The following is a 22,821-nucleotide window of genomic DNA, read 5'->3' as shown; positions in this document are numbered from 1 at the left end:
ACAAACCTTCCAAGTTTAACCCAGAAATGTTCAGTACTACACTATCGTCTATTAACTAGAATTTTCTAAAAAATCTTCCCCTTAGATGATGCTGTAAATGAATTCAGTACAACATTTCTAAATAGGCTAAACAGACTTGCACCTTCTAGGAGAAAGCGACTAAAAACAAATAATGCAATTTGGGTATCTAAAAGAGTAAAATGCTAATGCAGGATAGAGAAAAGGCACGGAAAGAAAGGCAAAAATATAAAACACCTCAGCGTCTTGAAAACTTCAGAATTCTTCACAATCATACTAAAAAGCAAATTAAGTCAAAAAATTATACTATAATAACTTTCAGAATAATACTAAACACAACCTTAAAATTTGGACATCCATTAAAGAAATCTTACATCCTGGCCAAAAATTCAACCTAAACCACTTTCTCGATAATTCACTATTTGAAACTACAATACAGTTCAACTCTTAATGTGAAGTTGTTAAATCTCGCCGTTTTTTCTCACTGATGGGTTCGGAGTCGATCCTTGGCTCCGACATGGCCTGTAGTAACGCTCAAGGTTTGCCAGTAGCTCGAGACCAAGCCCCCTTATCCCATGATGCACTGCTGGAATTACCTCAGATCTAGTTTGCCGCAGCACAGATCTCTGTGTTCCAGATAGCTTGGACCATTATTAATCGATAGATTCTTCTATTTGCAAGTTTAAAAACTTTTTTTTCTTACTTCTTGATAGTATAGTATAGTATAGTATAGTGTGTGTGTGTGTATATATATATATATATATATATATATATATATATATATATATATATAAAATTTCTAGAGTTTTAGACTTAGACTTAGTTTTAGATTAGTGCCCTGTGTTGGCTTCTGTTTTTGTGTAGTGTTGGGCCTAAGAGCTGGCCTTGTATTTAACCTTAGGTGTACTTTGGTAGATAATTCTAAGTGTGTTTAATTCTTTAAAATTGTTTAATCTGGTATAGAAATGTCTGATGAGAAAGAGAAGCCAAATCTTCCAAATCCTCAGGTGAATTGAAAGCATCCAAAAAGACTAAAAAAATGGAGGGTGTAGGGTCATCGGTTCCACTCTCCTTGGAACAGAGTGTCCCTTCTGTTTGGAGCCAGTTCACTGTTTTGGAGCCATTCTTTGAGATTCCCTCATCTCCTCTGCTCCAATCAGCACCTTCGGTGCACTCCTCAGTCTTCTGTCAGCCTCTCAGATATGGATATGGACTGGCTAGTGCAGAAGCTTCTATGGGCACCAGGCCTTGCTAAATTGTTGTCTGCTCTGACGTCTTTGTCGGAGCTGAAGACCATTAACCTGGACTTGGCTACTCTGCTTCCTCCGAGCTGTACTGGACTTTTGGAGCCGAAGGAGCCCGTCCTGATGGTTGTTGAGCCTGTGAAGCAGAGACCTGCACCGGTGTTATCGATTCCATCTACTCGGACGTCCTCGGTGCTGACCGTGGACTCTAGGAGCTGACACTCTCCTGTCGGGTCCAGGGAGGATAGTCGTTCCGATTTGTCGGTGCCGACTCTTTCTCTTGGGGCTTCGGCTCGGATGAGCTCAGCTCCTACCTTGGGCTCGGAGCCCATGGCCTCAGTGTGGGAGGATCAGACGGTCCCTTCGGAGCAGTCTACCCCTTCTCGTCTGAGCCATGGCGCTTCGATGCCATGAGGAGAGTCCTGTCTTCAAAGACATCATCAGCATCGGATCTGGCTTCCTCCTCCTTTCAAGCACCTGTGTCCGCTCCTGCTTCTACCGGTCTGCCCAAGCGTTGAGACCCTGAGCCTCAAGTAGACCCAGAGGGTGCCCCCTGTTCTTCTGAGACCTCCCCAGATCCCCCCACTGAGGAGGTACCCAGGAAGAGACTGTGCAAGAGGAGGCACTTGGACTCCCCACAGGAGTCTTTGACATCTGACACTGACTTGGATGAGTCTGAAGGGTCCCCTTGATCCCCCCTCTGAGGATATCTCCTTTGCAGCGATATTAGACATCCTTAATCAGAGGGGTGGTTGGCAGTCCAAAAGCCCTACTGAAGATGAGTCAGTGTCCTTGAAGGCTTTCGGGTTTCAACCTTCCACTTCTTGGGTGTCTAAGCCTTATGATGAGCTCATGGAGCTGATCTCTCGTAAGGAGTGGGAGTCTCCGGAGGCCGTGGAACCTGTCCCTTGGAAGCAAAATAAGTTAATCTCTGCCCTAGTGGACAAAGCCTTTTTGACTAAGGGAGTGCCTGTTGATGCCATGGTGGTGGCTGCAGCCACCAAAAAGGAAAGGTCCAAGACGTCTTCATCTATCCATCCTCCTAACAGAGATTCTAGGATCATGGATAGATATGGGAAGTGCATGTTTAGTTCAATGACTTTTTCCCTTTGATCACTGAACTGTTTAACTCATTTTACAAGACTACAAAGAGATCTCCTGAGAGAGCTAGGAGATGCTCTCCAGGGTACAGTATCTGCAGGGGTTGCCGACAAAGTTGACACACAGCTCCCTACCCTAAACTCGATTGTGAACTCGTCCATGCGCCTCATATCTTATGCAGCTGATGGTTCGAGTAGAGCTGCTAGTTCAGGCATTGCTATGCATAGACAAGCCTGGATGCTTCTCTGTTCCTTTGCAGGGCCTTTCAAGTCTTCCTTTATCAACACCCCATTTGATGGCTCATCCCTGTTTGGGCCCAACGTAAAGGAAAGTCTAACCAGGAGTGAGCAGGAAGGCAAGACTCTATCTGCCGTTGGAGTCCGTTTTTCTACCCCTACTCGGCCCTATCCTAAAGGTCCTAAGGACAGAAAAATGTGGTTCCACAAAGCACAGGGAGCCTTTCAGGGCACACATGGAGAAAACCCCCTCTAGAGTTAGAGGAGGGGGTTATAATGGAAGATGCCCATGCGGCAGGGGGGGGTCCTCAACAGCAGGGTGACAGAGGCCATTTCTCTGGTCAGCCCTACTAGCGGTCCTGAAAGGAGACCCGGCTGTCCGGCTCTAGAGGCAGTCGGAGGTCTCTTATCTTTGTATCCAAAAGCCTGGCTAAACATAACGTCCGATATCTGGGTACAAAGCATCATTTCCAGAGGGTATTTCATACTGTTCTCTTCCCCTCCCACTCCTGTAAACAGAATCCCAGATGTTCCACCCAGTCTCAAGGAACAAGCAACCAGAGAGGTCCACAAGTTGCTAGGAAAGAGAGTCATCCAGCCAGTCCCAGCAGACCAAGTTGGATTCAGAACTTACTCAAGATTCCTTTTGGTTCCAAAGAAAATAGGGGACTGGAGACCTATCTTGGACCTCAGCAGACTTCAACCAATTTGTAAAAAAAGAGAAGTTCCAAATGGTCACGCTTCAGGCCATTCTTCCCTTTCTAGGAAAGGCGATTGGATCTGCTCCATCGATCTCAGGGACGCGTACTATCACATAAAGATGGACAAATACTCCAGAGATCACCTGCTTTTCCGGCTGGGAGCCAATCACTACCAGTTTCGAACCCTGCCCTTTGGTCTCACTACAGCCCCCAGAGTGTTCACCAAAAGCATGGCAGTGGTCATGGCTCACCTGAGGTGTCTAGGATTCCAGGTGTTTCCATATCTAGATGATTGGCTCCTCACCGCTACCATCAGGCATCAATTGATTCAGGCACTACAATCTACTCTGACACTCTGCCACCACTTGGGTATTACAGACAATTTTGAAAAGTCTGCCTTGTCACCATCGCAGCATACCGTCTTTATAGGAGCAGAGTTAGATACCTCAACCACCACTCTACGTCTTCCATTCAAAAGGGTCTCACTTCTTTGCCAACACGTCAACTCATTGGTGTCAAAGAACAGAGCTACAGCCGCAGAGGTCTTGAAGGTACTAGGTTTGATGGTGGCAGCAATTCTAGTCATTCCATTCGCAATGATGCATATGCAAATTCTTCAATGGCTCCTGTTTGGTAACTTCTGGTAAGACCATTGAGCAATGAATCATATGATTCTCATCACAAATTCTTGCAAGAGAGACCTTCGGTGGTGGTTGACGTCTCTTCATGTCACAATAGGAAGACCCTTTCTGCCCCCCCCCCCCAGTAGCCACTGTGACCATGGACGCTTCCCTGATAGGGTGGGGGGGCATTTTCAGGGAAAGACTGCCCAAGGCACATGGATGGATCAAGAGTCACATCTGCATATCAATGTTCTGGAGTTGAGAACAGTACTTCTGGCGTTGCAGTACTTCCAGGACTCTCTTCCTCTAGAGAAAATTGCCATTCAGACAGACATGTCAGTGGTCTGGTACTTGAACAAACAGGGCGGAACCAAGTCTTACCCCCTTTGTCGAGAAGCCCTCAGGGTATGGCAATGGGCTGTGTCATCCCAGCATTTTCTGTTAGCAACGCACACCCCTGGGAAATCCAACGTGATAGCGGACAAGCTGAGCAGGGTGATCCTGTTGCCTCACGAGTGGTCTCTCAACGAACATGTTGCGGAATTGATTTTCCGCAAATGGGGCCAGCCTCGCTGCGACCTCTTTGCCAGACACATCAATACCAAATGCAGAAGCTACTTTGTCCTGATACCACCTCCGGGACATCCCCAGAGAGACGCACTCGTACACGATTGGCCTCCGGGTCTCCTATATGAATTCCCACCTATTCCATTGATACCCAGGTTTTTACAGAAAGAAAAATCGCTGGGAAGGACTGTTATCCTCATAGCCCCCCCATTGGCCTCGACAGATTTGGTTCCCTTTCCTTCACCATCATCTGCTGGAGGATCCATGGATCCTGGACCCAGTTCCAGACCTCCTGACACACCCGTCAGGGGACCTCCATCCTTCATTGCAGTCTCTAAAGCTGACTGCTTGGCTGATCCACTTCCCCAAATAGCCAGGCTTCATTCACTCTCAGATGACACAAGACAAATTCTATTGTCTTCTCATAAGCCATCCACCAGAAAACTATATTGCAGTAAGTGGAAAAGGTTCTCAGTTTGGGCCAGTATACAATAAATTGAACCTTTCCGAGCTGCTCTGTCATCCATTTTAGAGTTTTTGACAATGATTTTTACGGAAGGAGCAGCAGCTGCCACAGTTCGGGTTCAGTTAGCCGCCATATCAAATTTCCACCTTGGATTCGATGGGTTAAATGTTATGGCCCATAAGTTATCTAAGGTTTTTCTTAAAGGTGTTTTTCACATGAGACCTCCTGTCAAAATCACTTATTCTCCCTGGAATTTGAATTTTAAGCCGTCTCAAATAATCCCCCCCCCCCTTCGAACCAGCATCATCTTGTGTTCTCAAATTTTTGTCCTGGAAATCTATTTTTCTAGTGGCCATTACTTCTGCCCGCAGAGTATCAGAACTTCAAGCATTATCTATCCAACCTCCTTACATGATTTTTCCATGCCGATAAGAGTATCTCTCAGAACAAACCCCTCCTTTTTGCCTAAAGTCTGTTCCGAGTCCAATATCAATCGGGTCATTGTTGCCAGTCTTTTTTCCCAACCATTCCAACAAATAGGAATACATGTTGCACAAACTTGACGTACGTAGACAGCTCAGATTTTGTCTTGATAGAACTAAGGATATTAGAAAAATCCGATCAACTCTTCGTATCCTTTTCGGAGACCAGAAAAGGTAGACCAGTGGCTAAGACAACCCTTTCAAAATGGTTATCGGATTGTATCTCATTTGTTCATGCAAATGCTAACATAGCTTTGCCACACAAAGCAAAGGCTCATTCAACCAGAGCCGTTTCTACTTCTGCTTTTCAAGCTAAATTGCCCCTTGACAACATTTGTGCTGCAGCCACTTGGTCTAAGCCTCATACCTTTATCACTCAATACAAAGTAGATAAGGCTTCTAGGGAGAGGTCTTCTTTTGGTTCCACGGTCCTGAAAAATGTACTCTCGTGAGCCACCCAGGGCTGCGGGTGCTAGGGATGCTACCCATCAGTGAGAATAAATGGCGAGATTTAACAACTTCACATAAAGAAGTTATGTACTCCCCATAACATTCCATGTGAGTTGTTTATCTTGCCTTTATTCTCACGTCCCTCCCTCCATCCCCCTCCTGTCTGACAGTTAACCTAGAGGCTAGTATCATCCTGGTTGTTCAATACTTCTTCTTCCTTCTTGGGGAGTGCTCCCCTTACAGGGTTATATATACACGCAGCAAACAAGATCTGAGGTAATTCCAGCAGTGCATCATGGGATAAGGGGCTTGGTCTCGAGCTACTGGCAAACCTTGAGCTTTGCTGTAGGCCGTGTTGGAGCCAAGGATCTGCTCCGAAACCATCAGTGAGAATAAAGGCGAGATAAACAACTCGCATGGAATGTTATGGTGAGTACATAATTCTTTTTTTATAGATAGTATAACATCTCTAACTGAAGATTCCTCAAACTTGTGCCGAAGTCCTATATACAACTACTCTTAAACTTAAACTGTGCTCTTCCTCAGCTGATGACCTTCCAAGCTAGTACCCAAAAATAGCAGTCATTAGCATTGCCTATCCTGTCTTAATCCTCATAAATAGGTCAGTCCAGGAATCCCACATTACCGCTCTCTGGAAAAAGTCGCACATTAGCCCTCTGCACAAAGGAGGATATAAAACAAACATGAATAACTTTAGACCTATAGCAGTTGTATCTTCCTTTGCCAAAATACTTGAAAAATATATTGAAAATAATTGCTAGACTTTTGCTAGACTATCTCCTGCAGGAAGAACTCCTATCCCCGACACAACATGGCTTCCTTCCTTCACACAGTACTAGAAATGCCCTTCTAACCTATACAGATAATGTCAATAAAGCTAGAGATAATGGCAAACTAGTCTGTTCCTTATTTCTAGACTTTTCTAAAGCCTTCGACACAGTTTGTCACAGCAAACTTCTTCAAATGTCCTCACTAGGTTTCTCTTAGCCCACGCTTCTATAGTTCAAAAGCTACTTGTCAAATAGGTATCAGTCAGGAAACTGGCCCTCTACACTCTCTCCTTACTCCCAATCAGCACCGGTGTACCACAAGGTGCCAACACCCTCTATACTTCCACACAGCAGTCCACCCTAATACAATACGCAGATGATTGCACTCTCATTTGCAGATCTGACAATGTGGTACACCTCCAAAAAGTTACTCGGTAAGGTTTAGCAGGCACTGAAACATGGCTTTGTAACTCATAACTTATTCTCAACCCAAAAAAGACCAAGCTACTACTTAATCCCCAAATCCCTCTATCATAAAAAACAAAATTTAAAGTACCAAAGGTAAGTAATAATGACATCAGCTGTCTTCGTTTATAAAGGACGTCAGGGCATCCGATACAAAAGGAGGCAGCTGATGTCACTTCCTCAGTCTTCCTTGCCACGGAGCCCAAAGCAGAAGCATCTCTTGCACGAGTACCAGTTGGCAGTTTACCTTATTTGTATTCAGACTACACAGTTGAAGTCAACTACAGTTAAGTACCCCATTGGTTTTCTTGCCTTAACGAATGTCAGAAAAGGTAATTGTCTTACCTGTGGAAAGCAAATTCCCCATAAAGATTTTCATTCCTATTGTATTATTTGTTTAGGCCTTGACCACGACATTCCTAATTGTGATCTCTGTGCTTCCTTTAATCCGCATACTATTTGTCGTCGGGCTAAGCTTTTAGCTAAGCATTTTGGAGTTTGGCCTAAGTTTGTCTGTATGGTGTCTGCTGGTCTTTAGGCTTCGGATATCCCCAAGAAACGTAAGGATAAGTACCGCGACATGCTTCCGAAGTTCAAGTCCTCGGATGATAAGTTGATAGTCAGTCATGCGGTAGCCAATGAGGCGCCTTTCCAGCTCCTGCAGCCCGCAGATTTTCAACCGCAGGCCTCGACTGAGACCATTTCAGAGGCCCCCAGGCCTCTGGCTTCCATTTTGCCTTCTGACCTCCTGCCTGTTGCCTCTTCAGCTGGATCCGGAGCCGCGAAGCTGACTCTGGTGTCAGAGACCTCTGTTCATTCAGACAGCAAGCTCATACTGACGACTTTGGTTGCAACTTTGGTGGTTGCCAGGCCTCCCAAGTTCTTTAGACTTGCAGGTAAATCTTCCTGCCGTAAGCCTATGAAGAAGCAGGCTCCAGTTTCCTCTCATTCCCCTCATTCTCAAATGGTTAAAATGGCTGATGACCGTTTGACTCTTATTAGAGGTTCACAGCCTCCTCCTTCGAAAAGAGGTAGGGATGTCTCTCCTGAGGCTTTGTCCTTTTCAGGTTCTGATCCTTCTAGCATTTCTGTTCATGAAGAGGAAGTTTCTCAAGCTTTCTCTCCTTTTGAGGATTCAGACGCAAAGGAGTCCATCCCTTCTGTTTCTCCTCCAGAAGATTTCTCTTTTGGTGATGCTTTAAATACTCTGAGGGAGCATTTTAAATGGGAATGTCAGGATTATCCCCTTTCTAAGAAAAGGAATAGAGTGTTTTTGAATTTGCCTCAGCATAAGCGTTTGGCTATTCCACCTGTGTTGTAAGTGGTTGATGATGTTTTTCTGGAAAATTCCTTAACTCCAAATTCGGTTCCTCCTGCTCCCAGGAAACCTGACGGGTACTTATAGAGTCCCTGATTTTCATTTGTTCTTTTCAGGAATTCATTGGCTGATCCAGAGGTTAATTCTCAAGGCCCTAAAGAAGTTAAGGCCACTGTTACTAAATTCCTTTTGACAGGGAATCTAGGAACCTAGATAGGTGGGGTAAAAAGGTTTATACCTGTGCTACTCTTGCTATTAGGTCTACTAATTGTCTTTTTCATATGCTGAAGTTCCAGCAGCACACCATGGAACATGTTAAGTCTAGGATAGCAAGTGTGCCTCAGTTGGCGGAGAGTAAGGATATGCAGGATTTGCTGAATTCTGCCAGTCTTGTCAATAAACATTTTGTGGTTTTGAGATTCTAGAAGCCTCCTTTCTGTAGGGCTACGGCTACTGGTTCTGTTCTTAGAAGGCAAGCTTGGCTCAGGGAGCAGCCCCTACCAGAGCCTGTCAAGGCTAAGCTTTTAGTTGTACCTTTGCATAAGGGCAGTCTTTTGGCAGCAAAGTAGAGGAAGTGCTCAAGAAGATGGAAGACAAGGCCAAGTCTATGCAGACAGTTAGACTTTCTGCAAGTTCAGCCTCCTCGCTTTAGCAGGAATTACCCTTCTAAGAGTTTGACATTCCCTGATACTATCAGACAGAGCCGATCTGGGACTAGAGGCTACAAATCTAGGGGGCAGGGGGCTACCCCTCAAAGGTCTAAGCATTGGCAGACTTCCTCTTCCAAGGCGGGAAGTTCTAAACCTGCATCTCAATCTAAACATTCTTAATGACTGTCCAACTTCTGCCTTTTCTTGCCTGCCCAGAGAGTCCTTTAGAGAGAAGGTTGGCCCTGTTTGCAAATGTTTGGGCCACCGTCATAGATGACAAATGGGTACTTAGAACTGTATCCCTAGGGCACAAGTTTTCTTTCCACACCTTTCCAGTACACAAAGGATTCCCGGACGCTCCTCCAAACCAAAGGGCAGAAGTAGAAAAGCAAATTTTGTTTCTGTTACAACTGGGAGCAATGGAATCCGTTCCTGCTCAGCAGGTAGGCCAGGGTTTCTATTACAGACTTCCTAGTTCTAAAAAAAGAAGGCACCTGGCCATCCTATCCTAGATCTATCCATCCTGAACTCTTTCTTGATGATTCCAAAGTTCAAAATGCTCACTCTGCATCAGTTGCTGCCAATGTTAGAAAAGGAGTCATGGCTGGTAACGTTGGATCTCAAAGAAGCTTATCTTTACATCCCTATCAGGGAAGTTGCAGGCAGTACCTTCATTTCAGGGTGAGCATGCAACATTATCAATTCTCTGCCCTGCCCTTTGGCTTATCTACTGCTCCCAGAGTTTTCACTAAGTGCCTGGCTTCAGTCATCACTTTTTGCAGGCAGAAGAAAATTCCGATTTATCCAACTTGGACAACTGTCTAATTCAAGCAAATTCTCAGGAACAGTTGTTAAAGGATCTAGAATTTGTAGACTCTTCTCTCTTCCCTGGGTGACACTCTCAACGTAGAAAAATCAAAAATGGTGCTAAGCAAAGAAATAACATTCCTGGTCGCGAGTCTGAACACAGCTGCCCAAATGATATCTCCCCAGGAGAAGCTGACTACTTCAAGGACTTGGCAAGCCTGTCCCAGCTCCCTGCAAGGAAATACCTGCAAGCTCTGGGATTCATGGCCTCTTGCATTCTCATGATTCCATATGCAAGACTGCATATGAGGAAATTGCAATGGTACCTCAAGAACATTTGGTGCCAACACACACAGGACCTGGATGTGATAATTCCTTCCGTGTCTGCAGACAGAGTTTCTATGGTGGGCAACAGCCTGTCTATAGAACAAAGGCATGCCTTTTCACCCACCCCTGGCCACTCAAATTCTTGCCACAGATGCATCGGACTACGCCTGGGCTGCTCACCTGGATGGCAGATGCATACAGGGAAGGTGGAATGCCCAGCAGATGCACCTGCACATAAGCGTTACTAGCTTTCAAGCATCTTCTTCTCCATGGACCCTGCTTGTCAGGACAGACAACACCACAGTCATGTGGTACATCAACAAGCAGGGAGGGACTCATTCTTACCTCCTGTGCAGACAGAGCATGAGTCTTTGGTCCATAGCAGCATCCCTGGGCCTGCATCTCCTAGATCAGTTTCTTCCAGGAAGGCTCAATGTTTTGGCGGACCAGTTGAGCAGACAAACCCTGGATCTTCACGAGTGGCAGCTGAACACTGCAGTTTTTTACAGCCTCATTCAATGTTGGGACAGTCTTCAAGTGGAACTTTTCTCCTCTCCAGACAACCATATTCTACCTCTTTTTTGCCCAGACAGCATCGCAGTAGAGCCTGGAATGTGGATGCTCTGCCCTTCCCTTGGACGCTGCTGTCAGTTTATGCCTTCCCTCCTCTTCCCAGAGTATTATTGAAGATCAGGGACTAATTACTAAGGACTATTCTCATAGATCCAGACTGGCCCAGACAGCATTGGTATTCTCTGCTTCGCAGTCTCTCCCAATTTCCTCCTTGGCATCTTCCTCTGAAGCCAGATCTTTTGGTTCAGGAAGGGAATAACATTCTACATCCTCATCTTCAGTCTCCCCATTTGGCAGCATGGCTCATTGTATGGCTCCATCCTTTTTTTCTTCCATTTCCCAGCAGGTGGTTGACGTGCTGAGGGAGGCCAGGAGGCCTAGCACTAGCAATGGCAAATGGGAAAGTTTCTCTCATTGGATGCAGGCTAGAGGGGAATCTTCTCAGCCTACCCTTCCTCTGATCCTGAATACCTGGCTGATTTGCTTCAGGGTGATCTTTCTTTTTCCTCTATCCTCTATCAAGATCCATGCTTCAGCCATTTCTGCTCATTGTTCTTTTGAACAACCCATTTTCTCTCATCCTCTGATGAAAATGTTTCTCAGAGGCGCTTGCAACTTAAAACCTCCCAGAAGGGTGCCTACTCGAGCCTGGGATCTTAATTTTGCTTTAGAGAAACTCACTCTTCCTCCTTTTGAGCCAGCTGCCACTGCAGGTTTAAAGTTTGTCTCATGGAAGACTGCCTTCCTCTTGGCTATAACTTCAGCAAGGAGAGAATCAACCCCTCCTTTATGCCTAAGGTGGTTTCTAGCCTGACTCTTAATCAGTCTATACACCTTCCTACCTTCTTTCCTAATCCTCAAAATAGAGGTGAAAGAATCCTACATTTCTTGATATGCATAGACAGCTTAGGTTTTACCTGGACAGGACTAAAGACCTTCGGAAATCAGCACAGTTATTGGTCAGCTTTTCCCCTGGAGCCCAGGGCAAGGCTATTTCTAAGCAAACCATGTCTAAATAGATTTCTCATTGTATTACTTTTTGTTATTCCTTTCATGGCAAGGTTCCTGCTCAAGGGGTTAGGACCCACTCAACTAGAGCATCTTCCACTTCTGCAGCCTTTTTAAGGGGTGTCCCTACTAAAGACATTTTGGAGGCTGCCACATGGTCTTCTCTTCACACTTTCACAAAGCATTATAATTTGCCTTTGTTTTCAAGAGCCAGGGCAGGGTTTGCCACTGCTGTTCTGCAGGGCATTATCTACAATCCTTGATTCTGTTGATTCCTCCTCCCTTTTCTCTGGGCTTTGGTAATCGACCCATTGGTTAGGACTGCAGCAGTGAAACATGATGAACATAGTACAGTTGTGTACACTTACCATAAATGTAGATGTTCGAGTGTATTCACTGTTGCAGTCCTGCTTTTCTCTTTTCCTAAGGTACAGGCTAAATTTGGTTTAAGCCTTATTTTCTGGGGGCTTCTGACTGTTATGGCAAGAAAGAATGAGGAAGTGACATCAGCTGCCTCCTTTTGTATCGGACGCCCTGTCATCCTTTACAACCGACGACAGCCGACCTCATTATTACTTACCTTTGGTATTCTGGCCGATCAAGGGCTACCGGGAGCTGGATAACCCATTGGTTAGGACTGCAACAGTGAATACACCCTAAAATCTACATTTATGTTAAGTGTACACAACTGTACATTTTGATGTATGCAACCCAAAGTAAATCAAAACTGTCTGATGTTACGCCAGTGCTGGCAGCATAGAGGGATAAAGTCCTGACTACCAAATCAGCAATCCATGTTTGGCTAGCAACTTGGATGCTTGAAGGCACTGGCTATGACTGTGGGCAGGCCAATCCTTAGCAGAAGGGAAGGGCAGATCTTCCTACAAGGGGAAGGTATTATGGGCCATTGCACTGACACAGTTCAATCATCCCCTGCTCAGGTAATGGGGTTAGCCCATTCAGAATTTTGTCATTGCAACAATGCCAGCAAAATCACAAAGCACACTCAAGCCTCCCTGGATGACCCTTATTTGACAGCTGTCACTTCAGTTCCATGTGAAATCCCCAGGGCAGATGAACAGTTGGAATTTGTGCCATCAAATGGAGACTTATGGTCAGCAGGCACAGGACAAAAATAACAACATCAGTCATAGGTTCTGTTGAAAAGTGGAGAACCTGGAAAAGATTAATTCCTCTGAAGTGCTGGATTATTATCTCTTCATATTTTTGTGTGGATGTTTTAAACCTTTTCATAAATAACAGTGCTAAATGCATATTTTGTTTGATTAGTTGGCACGGTGGCCTAATGGTTAAGGTGTTTGCCTTACAAACACAAGGTTCAGGGTTTGAGTCTCACAAGGGATAATTGGCTAGGATTAAAATGGCTTGCAAGGGCTTGTTAGTTTAGTACTAATCTATGACCCTATGACCCCAGTATAACTGATCTCTAACTGTTCTCCTTTATTGTTTGATGTACATGTTTTGCAGCAGGGCTGTAGCCAGAATCTTTATTGCCCCCTCCCTCAGTGGAGTAGCCAGAAATTTGTAATGTGTATAACAGATTCTTGTGCTGCTTTCTTCTGTACCATAAAAGCCTTTTCCCCTATGGTGTATATTCACAGTGCATACTTGGAAGATGAAGCACATGCACCAAAATTATTGAATTACATGCTTTTAATCACCTTGCTAGTAATATAAAAGGTGTACACTCTAGGTACATTTATCTTTGCTGACTTTATATTCTCGTAATTCCATGTCTCTACATGAAGCTGGGACATTTGGTGTGCCTGTAGTGGGTAAACTGTTGCCCTGTAAAAATTAATTGTGCATCATGCCTTACATGGAGTCTGTCTGGCTGCAACCAAGAAACTTTTAGTAAAGGAATTCTTATGCTGTTGTGTTTGACATTGTTTTATGTATGCAGTTATTATTTATTTTGTCTGAATTTAATATATATTTTCAGAGGGATCGTATGTTTTCTTTGTGCTTGCAGAAACCAAAACTAACTGCCTCTCCTAACAATGAAGATGAAATCGTGCCTTCTTTTCCTAAGCCTCCTGTTGATCCAGTGGATATTAAAAGAGTGAGCAGTGCACGTGCACGGCTTTTTAAAGTTGCGTCTCAGGGAACTCTCTTGCCAGATAAAGCAGTTAACCCAGAAGATTGTAAGTTTTTTCTAGGTGAATGTCTTCTTAGAAAAAAATGTGTATTTACAGTAATACAGTGCATTGGCACATTATTCAACAGGAGTATTTTTAGTTTAGCTAACATTTTATAGCCAGTTAGATGAAATGATCCATGTATCCATTTCAGTATCAATGCAAGCCACTTGGCCAAGATAATGCAGTTGATAAGTAGATTATCTGATGTTGTCAATCTTCGCTCAGTCCTTGGCAGTGGGTTCAGTTCCAAATCTCGGAACTGAGACAGCCGTTTACCTCAGCTCGCGCTCTCCAAACTCTCGAGCCAGGGTCTACCTATAATGCTCCTCACAGAGAGTACCTCTTTGCAGACCAGATGCATTTGTTCAGTCTCTCGAACCTTGGCTTAGTTTTTGAGTAATTTCTAATATTTGACACGTTATTTCTAAATTTTCCTCCTTATACCTCGTCATAATTCCTTGTATTCCTACCTGCACCTCTTTTGTCTTATCGTAGCTGCTTTCCATCTGTCTTCTTTCTACCATTGGTAGACTGTCCAGTACCATTGTTGGTGCTCGCTTTCACTCCCTTTTAATACCTTTAAAGGTAGTCGTTTGTACCATCGCTGGTATTTTTTTTCTATTTTATAATTTCTATTTCCAAAAAAAAAAAAAAATCTTTATCTGTATTCCCTTCTTTAGTGTGACTGCTTTCACCCTGTTATGACGGAATAACAGGAGAAACTTTCTCCTTCTATACCCTCTAAGGGCACCTCCACATTCAAAAGGTTTTAAGAAATGTGAAGGCAAAATACCTAATTCAGATGGAAATAGCTGTATGTGTATTGTCTTGGTAAGATACATTTACAGGAGAACTGTGCAATTTGTCATTGATTTTCAACCCGTAATTTAACAGAAAGGAAAAAACAAATCAGTTCTTGAAAGGACTACTTTAAACTGGATTTGACATGGCTATTTCTGAGTCCAAAGAGAAAGCTGGTACTTTATCACCATCTCTTCCCCTACCTCAAAGAAAAGGCCTTTCTCGGTTCCAGAGTCCTCAGAACTGTTGAGGAAGATAGCCAAACCTTCCTCAGTACCGAAGAGTTCATCAGCACCAGAGAATTTAACTGCACCGACTATTGCTACTACCACTAAATTGGCTTTGGAGCTGACAGCTTCTTCTTTGGTACCTCTGCTCCCAAGAACATCGTATTCCCCATCTGTGGGCCCACTGCTTCCGATCAATCTACTAGGAGTCTCTCAGAGACAGACTTCATGCGACTGGTAGACCAGCTACTGGTGGCGAGGGGATTATCCACACTGGCGTCAAAACTGTTCATCCTGGGACACCCCCATACCCTCTTCCAACTCTTACTAAGCCTTTGTAGCCCCCAATCCCGACTCCAACTATCTCAGTTTCTGTAGCATCTTTGTCTCCGGTTCCAAGAACTGCCTTGAGTAGCTCCAAGCTTTCGGCACTGGAGAGCTCCCAGGGTCAAGACTGTCTGGGTCTGAGATCCATGGTACCAGGCTTCTGTTCCAGAGGCGGTCACCTTGGTGCGGGGTGTGACCCTGGTTTCAAAGGAGTGTATTTCGGTTCCGGGCTCCCACCCCTCTACAGGGGGCCGGCCTTCTGGATTATGGAGAGGCATTGTCTATTGAAGACTCAGTCCATGCCATCTCTGTTGGGACAGATTTCTGAATCCCCTCGACCTGAGCTACCATTAGTCTCATCCCCAGACAGAGAGCACAAAAGTCTCAGGTAACACCTACCTTGGTAGTCTCTTCTTTGGATACTTCCCTGGATCATCCCCCCCCCCCGAGGAAGTCTGTGTGAAAAAAAGTGCAAGAGGAAGCAAATAGTCTCCCCGGAAGAGTCTTTCATTGAAGATACTGATTTTGATGAAGGGGAAGGTTCCCCAGGTCACCCCATGATGTTTTCTTCAGGGACATCCTAGAAATCCTGAAACAGATGGGTGGCTGGACCTCCTCCCAGCCTTCCTCAGAGGAATCTGTGTACCTGGAGGCTTGTCATGCTCAACCCACTACTTCTTTGATCTCTCCGCCCACTGACTATCTCATTAAATTGATTGCTCAGCGGGTGTGGAAAATGCCCGATGCCATAGAGACAGTTCCTAAGAGAAGTGATAGAGTATTATCAGCCCCTAAAGACGAACCACATTGGGCCAAAGGAATACCTGCTGACGCCATGGTGGTAGCAACAGCCATCAGAAAGGAACTTGCTGAGGAAAGTCCTACTATCCATTCTCCTAACAAGGAGTCTAGGACTTTGGATAGATTTGGGGAGCACATTTATGGTTCAGCAACCTTTGCTCTAAGGTCCTAGAATAATATGGCGCACTTTACAAGACTACAGAAGGATCTGATCAAGGAGCTTTCAGATACCCTTGAAGGAGCAGTGGCTGAAGGGGTACGAGATAAAGGTACTTCTCAGCTTGCAACCCTAGAAGCAATTTCTAACTTGTCCATGAGGTTTGTTGCTCATGCAGCTGAAGGGATGACTGGGGGATCAGGTTTAGGCGTAGCCATTAGAAGGCATTCCTGGATAAGCTTGTGCGAATTTGCAGAGCCATTTAAAGTGTCATTCGTCAATACTCTGTTTGATGAATCTTCCCTGTTTGGTCCCAGGGTAAAAGATACCCTAGCCTGATGGGAAAAGGATGGCAAGACCCTGTCTGCCATTAGCATATGTTTCTCCATTCCTCACAGACCATACCTTAGGAACCAGAGAAGTGGGAGACTGTGGTTTAAAAAATCCAAAGGGCCTTTCCAGGATTCCTGAGGCAAAAACTTCTTCTGGGGCAGAGGGGGAAGCAAAGGAAGATGCTGCCCTAGAGGCAGAAATGGTCTGCAAAACCAGGGATCCAGAGAGATCTTCTCTGGAGCTTTCTACCAGCAGACCTGAATGGATGCCTGATTGTCCGCCTCTGGAGGCATTCGGAGGATGGCTTTCTCTGCACCAATCTGCCTGGCAGATGTTAACAGACAAATGGTTGCAGGGAATTATATCCAGAGTTTACTAAATTCCTCTATTACAACCCCCAAATCCCCAGGAAAAACTCCCAGCCAGACTAGCCAGTCTCAGGGAAGCAGCAGTTCTATAAATTCAAAAACTGCTAAGCAAAAAAGTCATCTAAAAAGTCCCACCAGACCAGAAAGGATCCGGATTTTACTCAAGATTCTTTTTAGTGCCCAAGAAAACAGAGGACTGGAGATCCATCTTGGATCTCAGCCAACTCAACAAGGCAGTTCAACAAACCAAATTCCGGATGGTCACTGTTCAGTCAATACTTCCCTTCCTGGAAAAAGATGACTGGAAGTGCTCTGTTGACTTCCAAGATGCTTATTACCACATAAAAATGAAAAACTGCTCCAGGAGTTTTTTACACTTCTGGCTGGGAGCCAGCCATTTCCAATTCAGAGCACTGCCTTTTGGTCTCACTACAGCCCCCAGGGTGTTTATCAAATGCATGGCAGTGGTAGCAGCTCATCTAAGGCTGCAAGGGTTTTGAGCATTTCCATATCTTGACAAGTAGCTCCTCACCGCTGCCATGAGGTGTCACTACAGGCAAGCGATTGCACCATACATCTCTGTGCATCTCTAGGAATAAGTATAAACTTCGAAAAGTCCGCTCTTAAACCCACTCAAAAACTGGACTTCATTGGCGCTAACTTAGACACTATCTCTTGAATTGCATCTCTCCCTCCAGAAAGGCTACAACGTGTAAGATCCCAGGTCAGTCAATTACTATGCAATGACAAGGTCCCAGCAAAGTTCTTCATTTCCTAATACCCACCTTCCCCCTGGCGGTGGAGATCAGAAAGAGCGGTTTTTTGTTTTGCAGTTTTTGTTTGTTATTCATGGCGATGTTATATATGTTATATAATCTGCATGTGTGTGTGCATGTATGCGACAGATCTGAGTGGGGGTAGTGGTGCTGTGCATCCTGGGATATAGTAAGCTCAGCCAACAAGAGACTTCGCAGAATGTAGTTCTTCAAACCTTAGGCTCCATGGCAGCAGCAATCACTCTAGTTCTTTTGACAAGGTATCACATGTAGATATTGCAATGGCCACTAGCGTCCCAATCAGTGTCTCAGCTAATTCTGATTACCAGTTATTGGAAGCATGACCTGTTGTGATGGTTGCACTCCCGCCAGGTTTTTGTGGGTCGTCCTTTCATTCTTCCCCAGCCCCAAGCCACATTGACCACGGATGCTTCCCAGACTGGGGGTTGGCATTATCTGGGAAGGACAGTCCAAAGCATGTGGTCCCAATTGGAGGCCACCTTGCACATCAATGTACAAGAGATGAGCAGTGCTATTAGAGTTGCAAGCATTCCAAGATGGTCCTCCCTCTAAGAAAAGTAGTGATTCAGACAGACAACATATCAGTAGTCTGGTACATAAACAAACAAGGGGGAACCAAATCTTATCCGTTGTGCTGAGAAGCAGTCTGAGTTTGGCAATGGGCAAGTTCTTCCAACCGCTTTCTCACAGGAATGCACATTTTGGTGAAATCCAACGTGATAGCGGATAAATTGAACAGAACTATTCTCTTGCCTCACGAGTAGTCTCTCAGTCCAACAGTGGTGAACAACATTTTTCACCACTGGGACCAACCTTGCTGTGACCTTTTTGCCTCTCCTCTAAACAACAAGTGCAGAAGTTACTTTACCCTATTTCCCCCTCAGGGGGAAACACCCATAGACGCTTTCACCATGATTGGCCTCCTGGACTGCTTTGTGCCTTTCCCCTAATTAATCTCATTTCACAATTCATGAAGAAAGCCAAAAGGATGGAAAATTCAATTATTCTCATTGCCCCCTTCTGGCCTCAACAAGTTTGGTGTCCCTTCCTATGGCCTCATTTAATTCGGACACCATGAATTCTGGACCCAGTTCCAGATCTGTTGTCTCACCCAGAGGGCATCATGCATCTGAATCTCCAAAACCTCAAGCTCACTGCATGGCTTCTCCAATTCTCATGATTGCCAGGCATCCTTCTCTTTCCTCACCTGTCTGACAAATTATTATCACTCATCACAAATCCAGATTATACTATAGTAAATGGGAGAAATTTGCTAGATGGGCTCTGGATAATAAGAGAGATCCTTATTCCAGCCCTATACACAAAGTATTAGATTTTCTGGCTTCATTTTACTAGTCAGGTTCCTCTGCTTCAACAATTAAAGTGCACTTAACTGCAATTTCAGACTTCCATATGGGACTGGAGGGTGCTCCTGTGAGTCACACAAACTGTGTAAAGCATTCCTAAAAGGTCTTCTAATGCTAAGACCCCCATTTAAAGAACCTCTTCCCCCTTTGGATTTAACTATGGTTCTTCAGGCCCTGACTAGGAACCCCTTTGAACCATTGGCAACTTCTGACTTAAAATATATGTTTTGGAAAACCTTATTGGTGGCTATCACTTCTGCCAGAAGAGTTTCAGAACTTCAGGCGCTATCGTGCCAACCTCCATACTTAAATTTCCATAAGGACAGAGTTGCACTTTGAACTAATCCTTCCTTCCTTTCTGGCCAAGGTTGTACCTGAGACTAATTAATCAGACTTTACAGATACCAGTCTTTTTCCCGAATTTTCAAACAAGGGAGAATATGCTCTCCATCTACTTGACGTGCACAGACAACTACGTTATCTACACAGGACTAAAGTATTTAGAAAATCAAACCAACTTTTTGTGGCATTTTCTTCTGTCCATCTAGGTAACTTGGTTTCTAAGGTTACCTTGGCCAAGTGGCTTAAAGTCTGCATCACATTCATTTATCATTCTAAAGGACTCCACCTCCTAAAAACAGTTCCAGCCCATTCTACAAGAGCAGTAGCTACTTCTGCAGTCTTTCATGCCAGAGCTTCATTAGATGACATTTGTCCAGCAGCCACTTGGTCTTCTCATCATACCTTTATTGCTCAGTACAAATTAGATCAGGTCTCAAGGGGGATGAGCATCCTTTGGCTCTATGGTGCTTAGGAATATTCTTCTGTGAGACCTCCCAAGGCTAAAGTAGCTGGGGACTGTCTAACTGTCAAGGATTGAGTGAAGATTGACAGCATCAGATAAAGAGGTTATGTCTTACCATAACATTCCATCTATGTTGTTGATCTTCACCAATCCTTGACATCCACACCCTCCGTCCCCCATCCTGAGACTCTTAGTAGATCAAATTTAGCCATTGGCTAGCTTTCCTTTAAGGACGCATATTTGGCCTTCATTAATCTAACTATCATGTATTTTTGACCTTTCACATCTGACTGCCACTCCTGCAAACTCGATCTGAGGTAATCTCTGTGAGGAGCATTATAGGTACAGCCGGCTTGAGAGTTTGGAGAGTGCGAGCTGTAGTAAACGTCCATCTCTGTTCCGAGATTCTGAACCAAACCCACCGTCAAGGATTGATGAAGATCGACAACACAGATGGAACGCTATGGTAAGTGACAACTTTTTTCCTAATATATTAGGTTCCAGATCTAATACATCTTGAAATATTAAGTTGTACTCTCGTTTTTGAACACTCCAAGCGGCATACTTTGACCTAGTGGTTTTAGACTATGCTCAGGATAAATCAGCAATGAAGCATTGGACACAGACTGGGAATCTCTTAAGCCCAGTTGTTTAGATGAACTGTCATTGATGCTGTTCTATTCCTGGTGTATGACTTAAGTGCAATAAATTTGTCAGTTGCCCACAGTTTTCAGTCCAGTGTATTTTACATGTTAAATTGCTGAGTTCAGTGGAGAAATGTTATACATAGTCTCAACACACAAGTCTACAGCTGTTGCATAGATACTTTTTTATCAGATACTGGTCAGATTGTCATTTACATTGTCACATTCTTTTTCTTTCTGTTTTTGTGCTTTCAGCTACTTGCAAAACAATTTTTAACCCTTCTTTCTGTCATTGCATACTTGTAAAAAATGATTGACATGACCACATTTGCTGCACTCGATTAAGAACTGGATTTGGCTTCTTGCCTTGCTAATAACGATATCTAGCACAAGATGGCTGTCACTGAATCAAGCAGCCTTTGGTTTTTAACTGTTTCATCAATCTCCTGCATATTACTCATACTTTTTTTGCTGTCATACTGTTGCATTTCTGCAATTGTGTTTTGGATTAATGGTAGCACTTTGCTGCCAATAGATTATATCTTTTTTTTAATCTTACATACAAACTCTTTAACACACTGGTTGAGTCTTCTGCTTTGCACACATTAACATTTTTTTCCAAGTGTCAGTTCCATTTCAGACATGAGTTTATTTCTCATGCTGCCTTCTTTTATGTCACATCATTTTGACTTACAGCAGTGAGTCATGCAAATCACCTAACTTTCTTAAGCTCCCATGCTTTAAATCAATCTGCATACATGCATCAAGTCAGCTCATGAGAACCTTGATTTCTAGTAACAAAAAAAAAATCAGTGCTGAAATTTTAACTGTGTAGTATCTTAATCAGACTACTGTTCTTTAGTCAGGTTAAATGTATTAAATATCTTAATTACACCATCATTTGTCAAATGTAGAAAAGTAGCAACCTGAACTTTACTTTCTTTTTCATATTGACTCAAAACATTGCTGTAAAGATTAAACTTTTGAATTTTAACAGTTTCTATACAAAATGGAAGTGGTAATGGATACTTTGACAAGTTAAGGATTCATAGCAGACAAAAACACTGGAAAGTTGGAAGTTGATTTGTACTGACATGAAGTGTAACTTGTGGTAATATGCTTGGAACAACTTTCACAGTTGTTCAAAATGACAATTGAACACAGATAATGCATTATGTATCAGTTCAGTTGGTGTACACAAATTTCAGAATTTCTGAGTCTTTCAATTGATTCAGATTCTTGTTGTTTAGTGTTGCTTGAAAATTGAAAAATCATCATAATCACAACCCCCTTTTCCCCCATTTTCTACATGGGGTTGGTCTTCTTCACAAGATTATATTCTGCTTTTCTTGCTGTCTAAACCACAGTAATTGTTCTTTTTGACCTTCTCTGCAATTGGAGCTACATGGGCTTTCAGTTTGATGTCCTCATTTATTTGTCCTTCCCATAGTGTTCACCCAATCACCCATCTCAAACACTACATCTCAATCACCTTTAGCTTCTTTAAGTACTCTGCCTTCACTGTCAAAGTTTCTGTACCATACAGTAACATCAGTCACACCACTGCTTTGTGAACCTTGCTTTTCATCTGTTTTGGAATTCATATTACCCCAGACACACTGAGCCAATTGGCTGCAGCCCCTCTGATTATAACTTGATTTCCTCATTCAGACTTTCTTCTCAACTACCCACCTAGATACTTGACATTACTGAAAAGTCCCAGATGGAGCCCTCACAGATCCTGACCATTATAAGATGCACTTTAGACGCCCTGTCTGCAAGGTCTGTCTTCTTGTAGACAGGAATTCTCCTCTGCAGTCTACATGTACCCGAGTTACTTCATTCCAAGATAGTCTCAGTAGCTTCTTCCTGTGAACATTAATACTTAAGCCAGAAACAAACTGTATGAGTCCTTCATACTAGGTTTTAAATGAGGATCCTTCAGTGGACTCTGAAAGCACAATGGTCACAGTTGACAGATCCATTATCTTTTCATGTGAAAAATTTCACGGCATACAAGATGGACTTATAATGGTGGCTGTACACTTCAAAATCTTTTCTGGGAAGCCCCTTTCAAATTCCCACCTTTTTAGTGTCCGTCACCACAGATCCTTTTGTTTTAAGTTGCAATTGCAGTTTCATGGATAGACTGTCCAAAATATATTGCCGCAGTCAGACTTTTGCCTGCACATTAATATTCTCAAC

General features: G+C 43.8%; 1 protein-coding gene across 3 annotated transcripts in view; it reads left to right on the top strand.

The window, feature by feature from the left end:
• Positions 1–22,821, top strand: part of ARMC2 (armadillo repeat containing 2) — a 1,279,645-nt gene that overhangs the window by 220,765 nt on the left and 1,036,059 nt on the right. For all 3 annotated transcript variants that reach the window (XM_044065306.1, XM_044065323.1, XM_044065313.1), the window contains exon 4: positions 13,821–13,992. In XM_044065306.1, the coding sequence (XP_043921241.1) occupies positions 13,821–13,992 (172 nt within the window). The remainder of the gene's footprint in view (positions 1–13,820; positions 13,993–22,821) is intronic.

The sequence above is a fragment of the Protopterus annectens genome, chromosome 1.part0 (genome assembly GCF_019279795.1).
Source record: "Protopterus annectens isolate FY-2018-M chromosome 1.part0, PAN1.0, whole genome shotgun sequence".
In the NCBI taxonomy this organism is placed as follows: domain Eukaryota; kingdom Metazoa; phylum Chordata; order Ceratodontiformes; family Protopteridae; genus Protopterus; species Protopterus annectens.
Note: the sequence above shows the minus strand (reverse complement) of the source record. Positions and strands in the feature narration are given on the sequence as shown.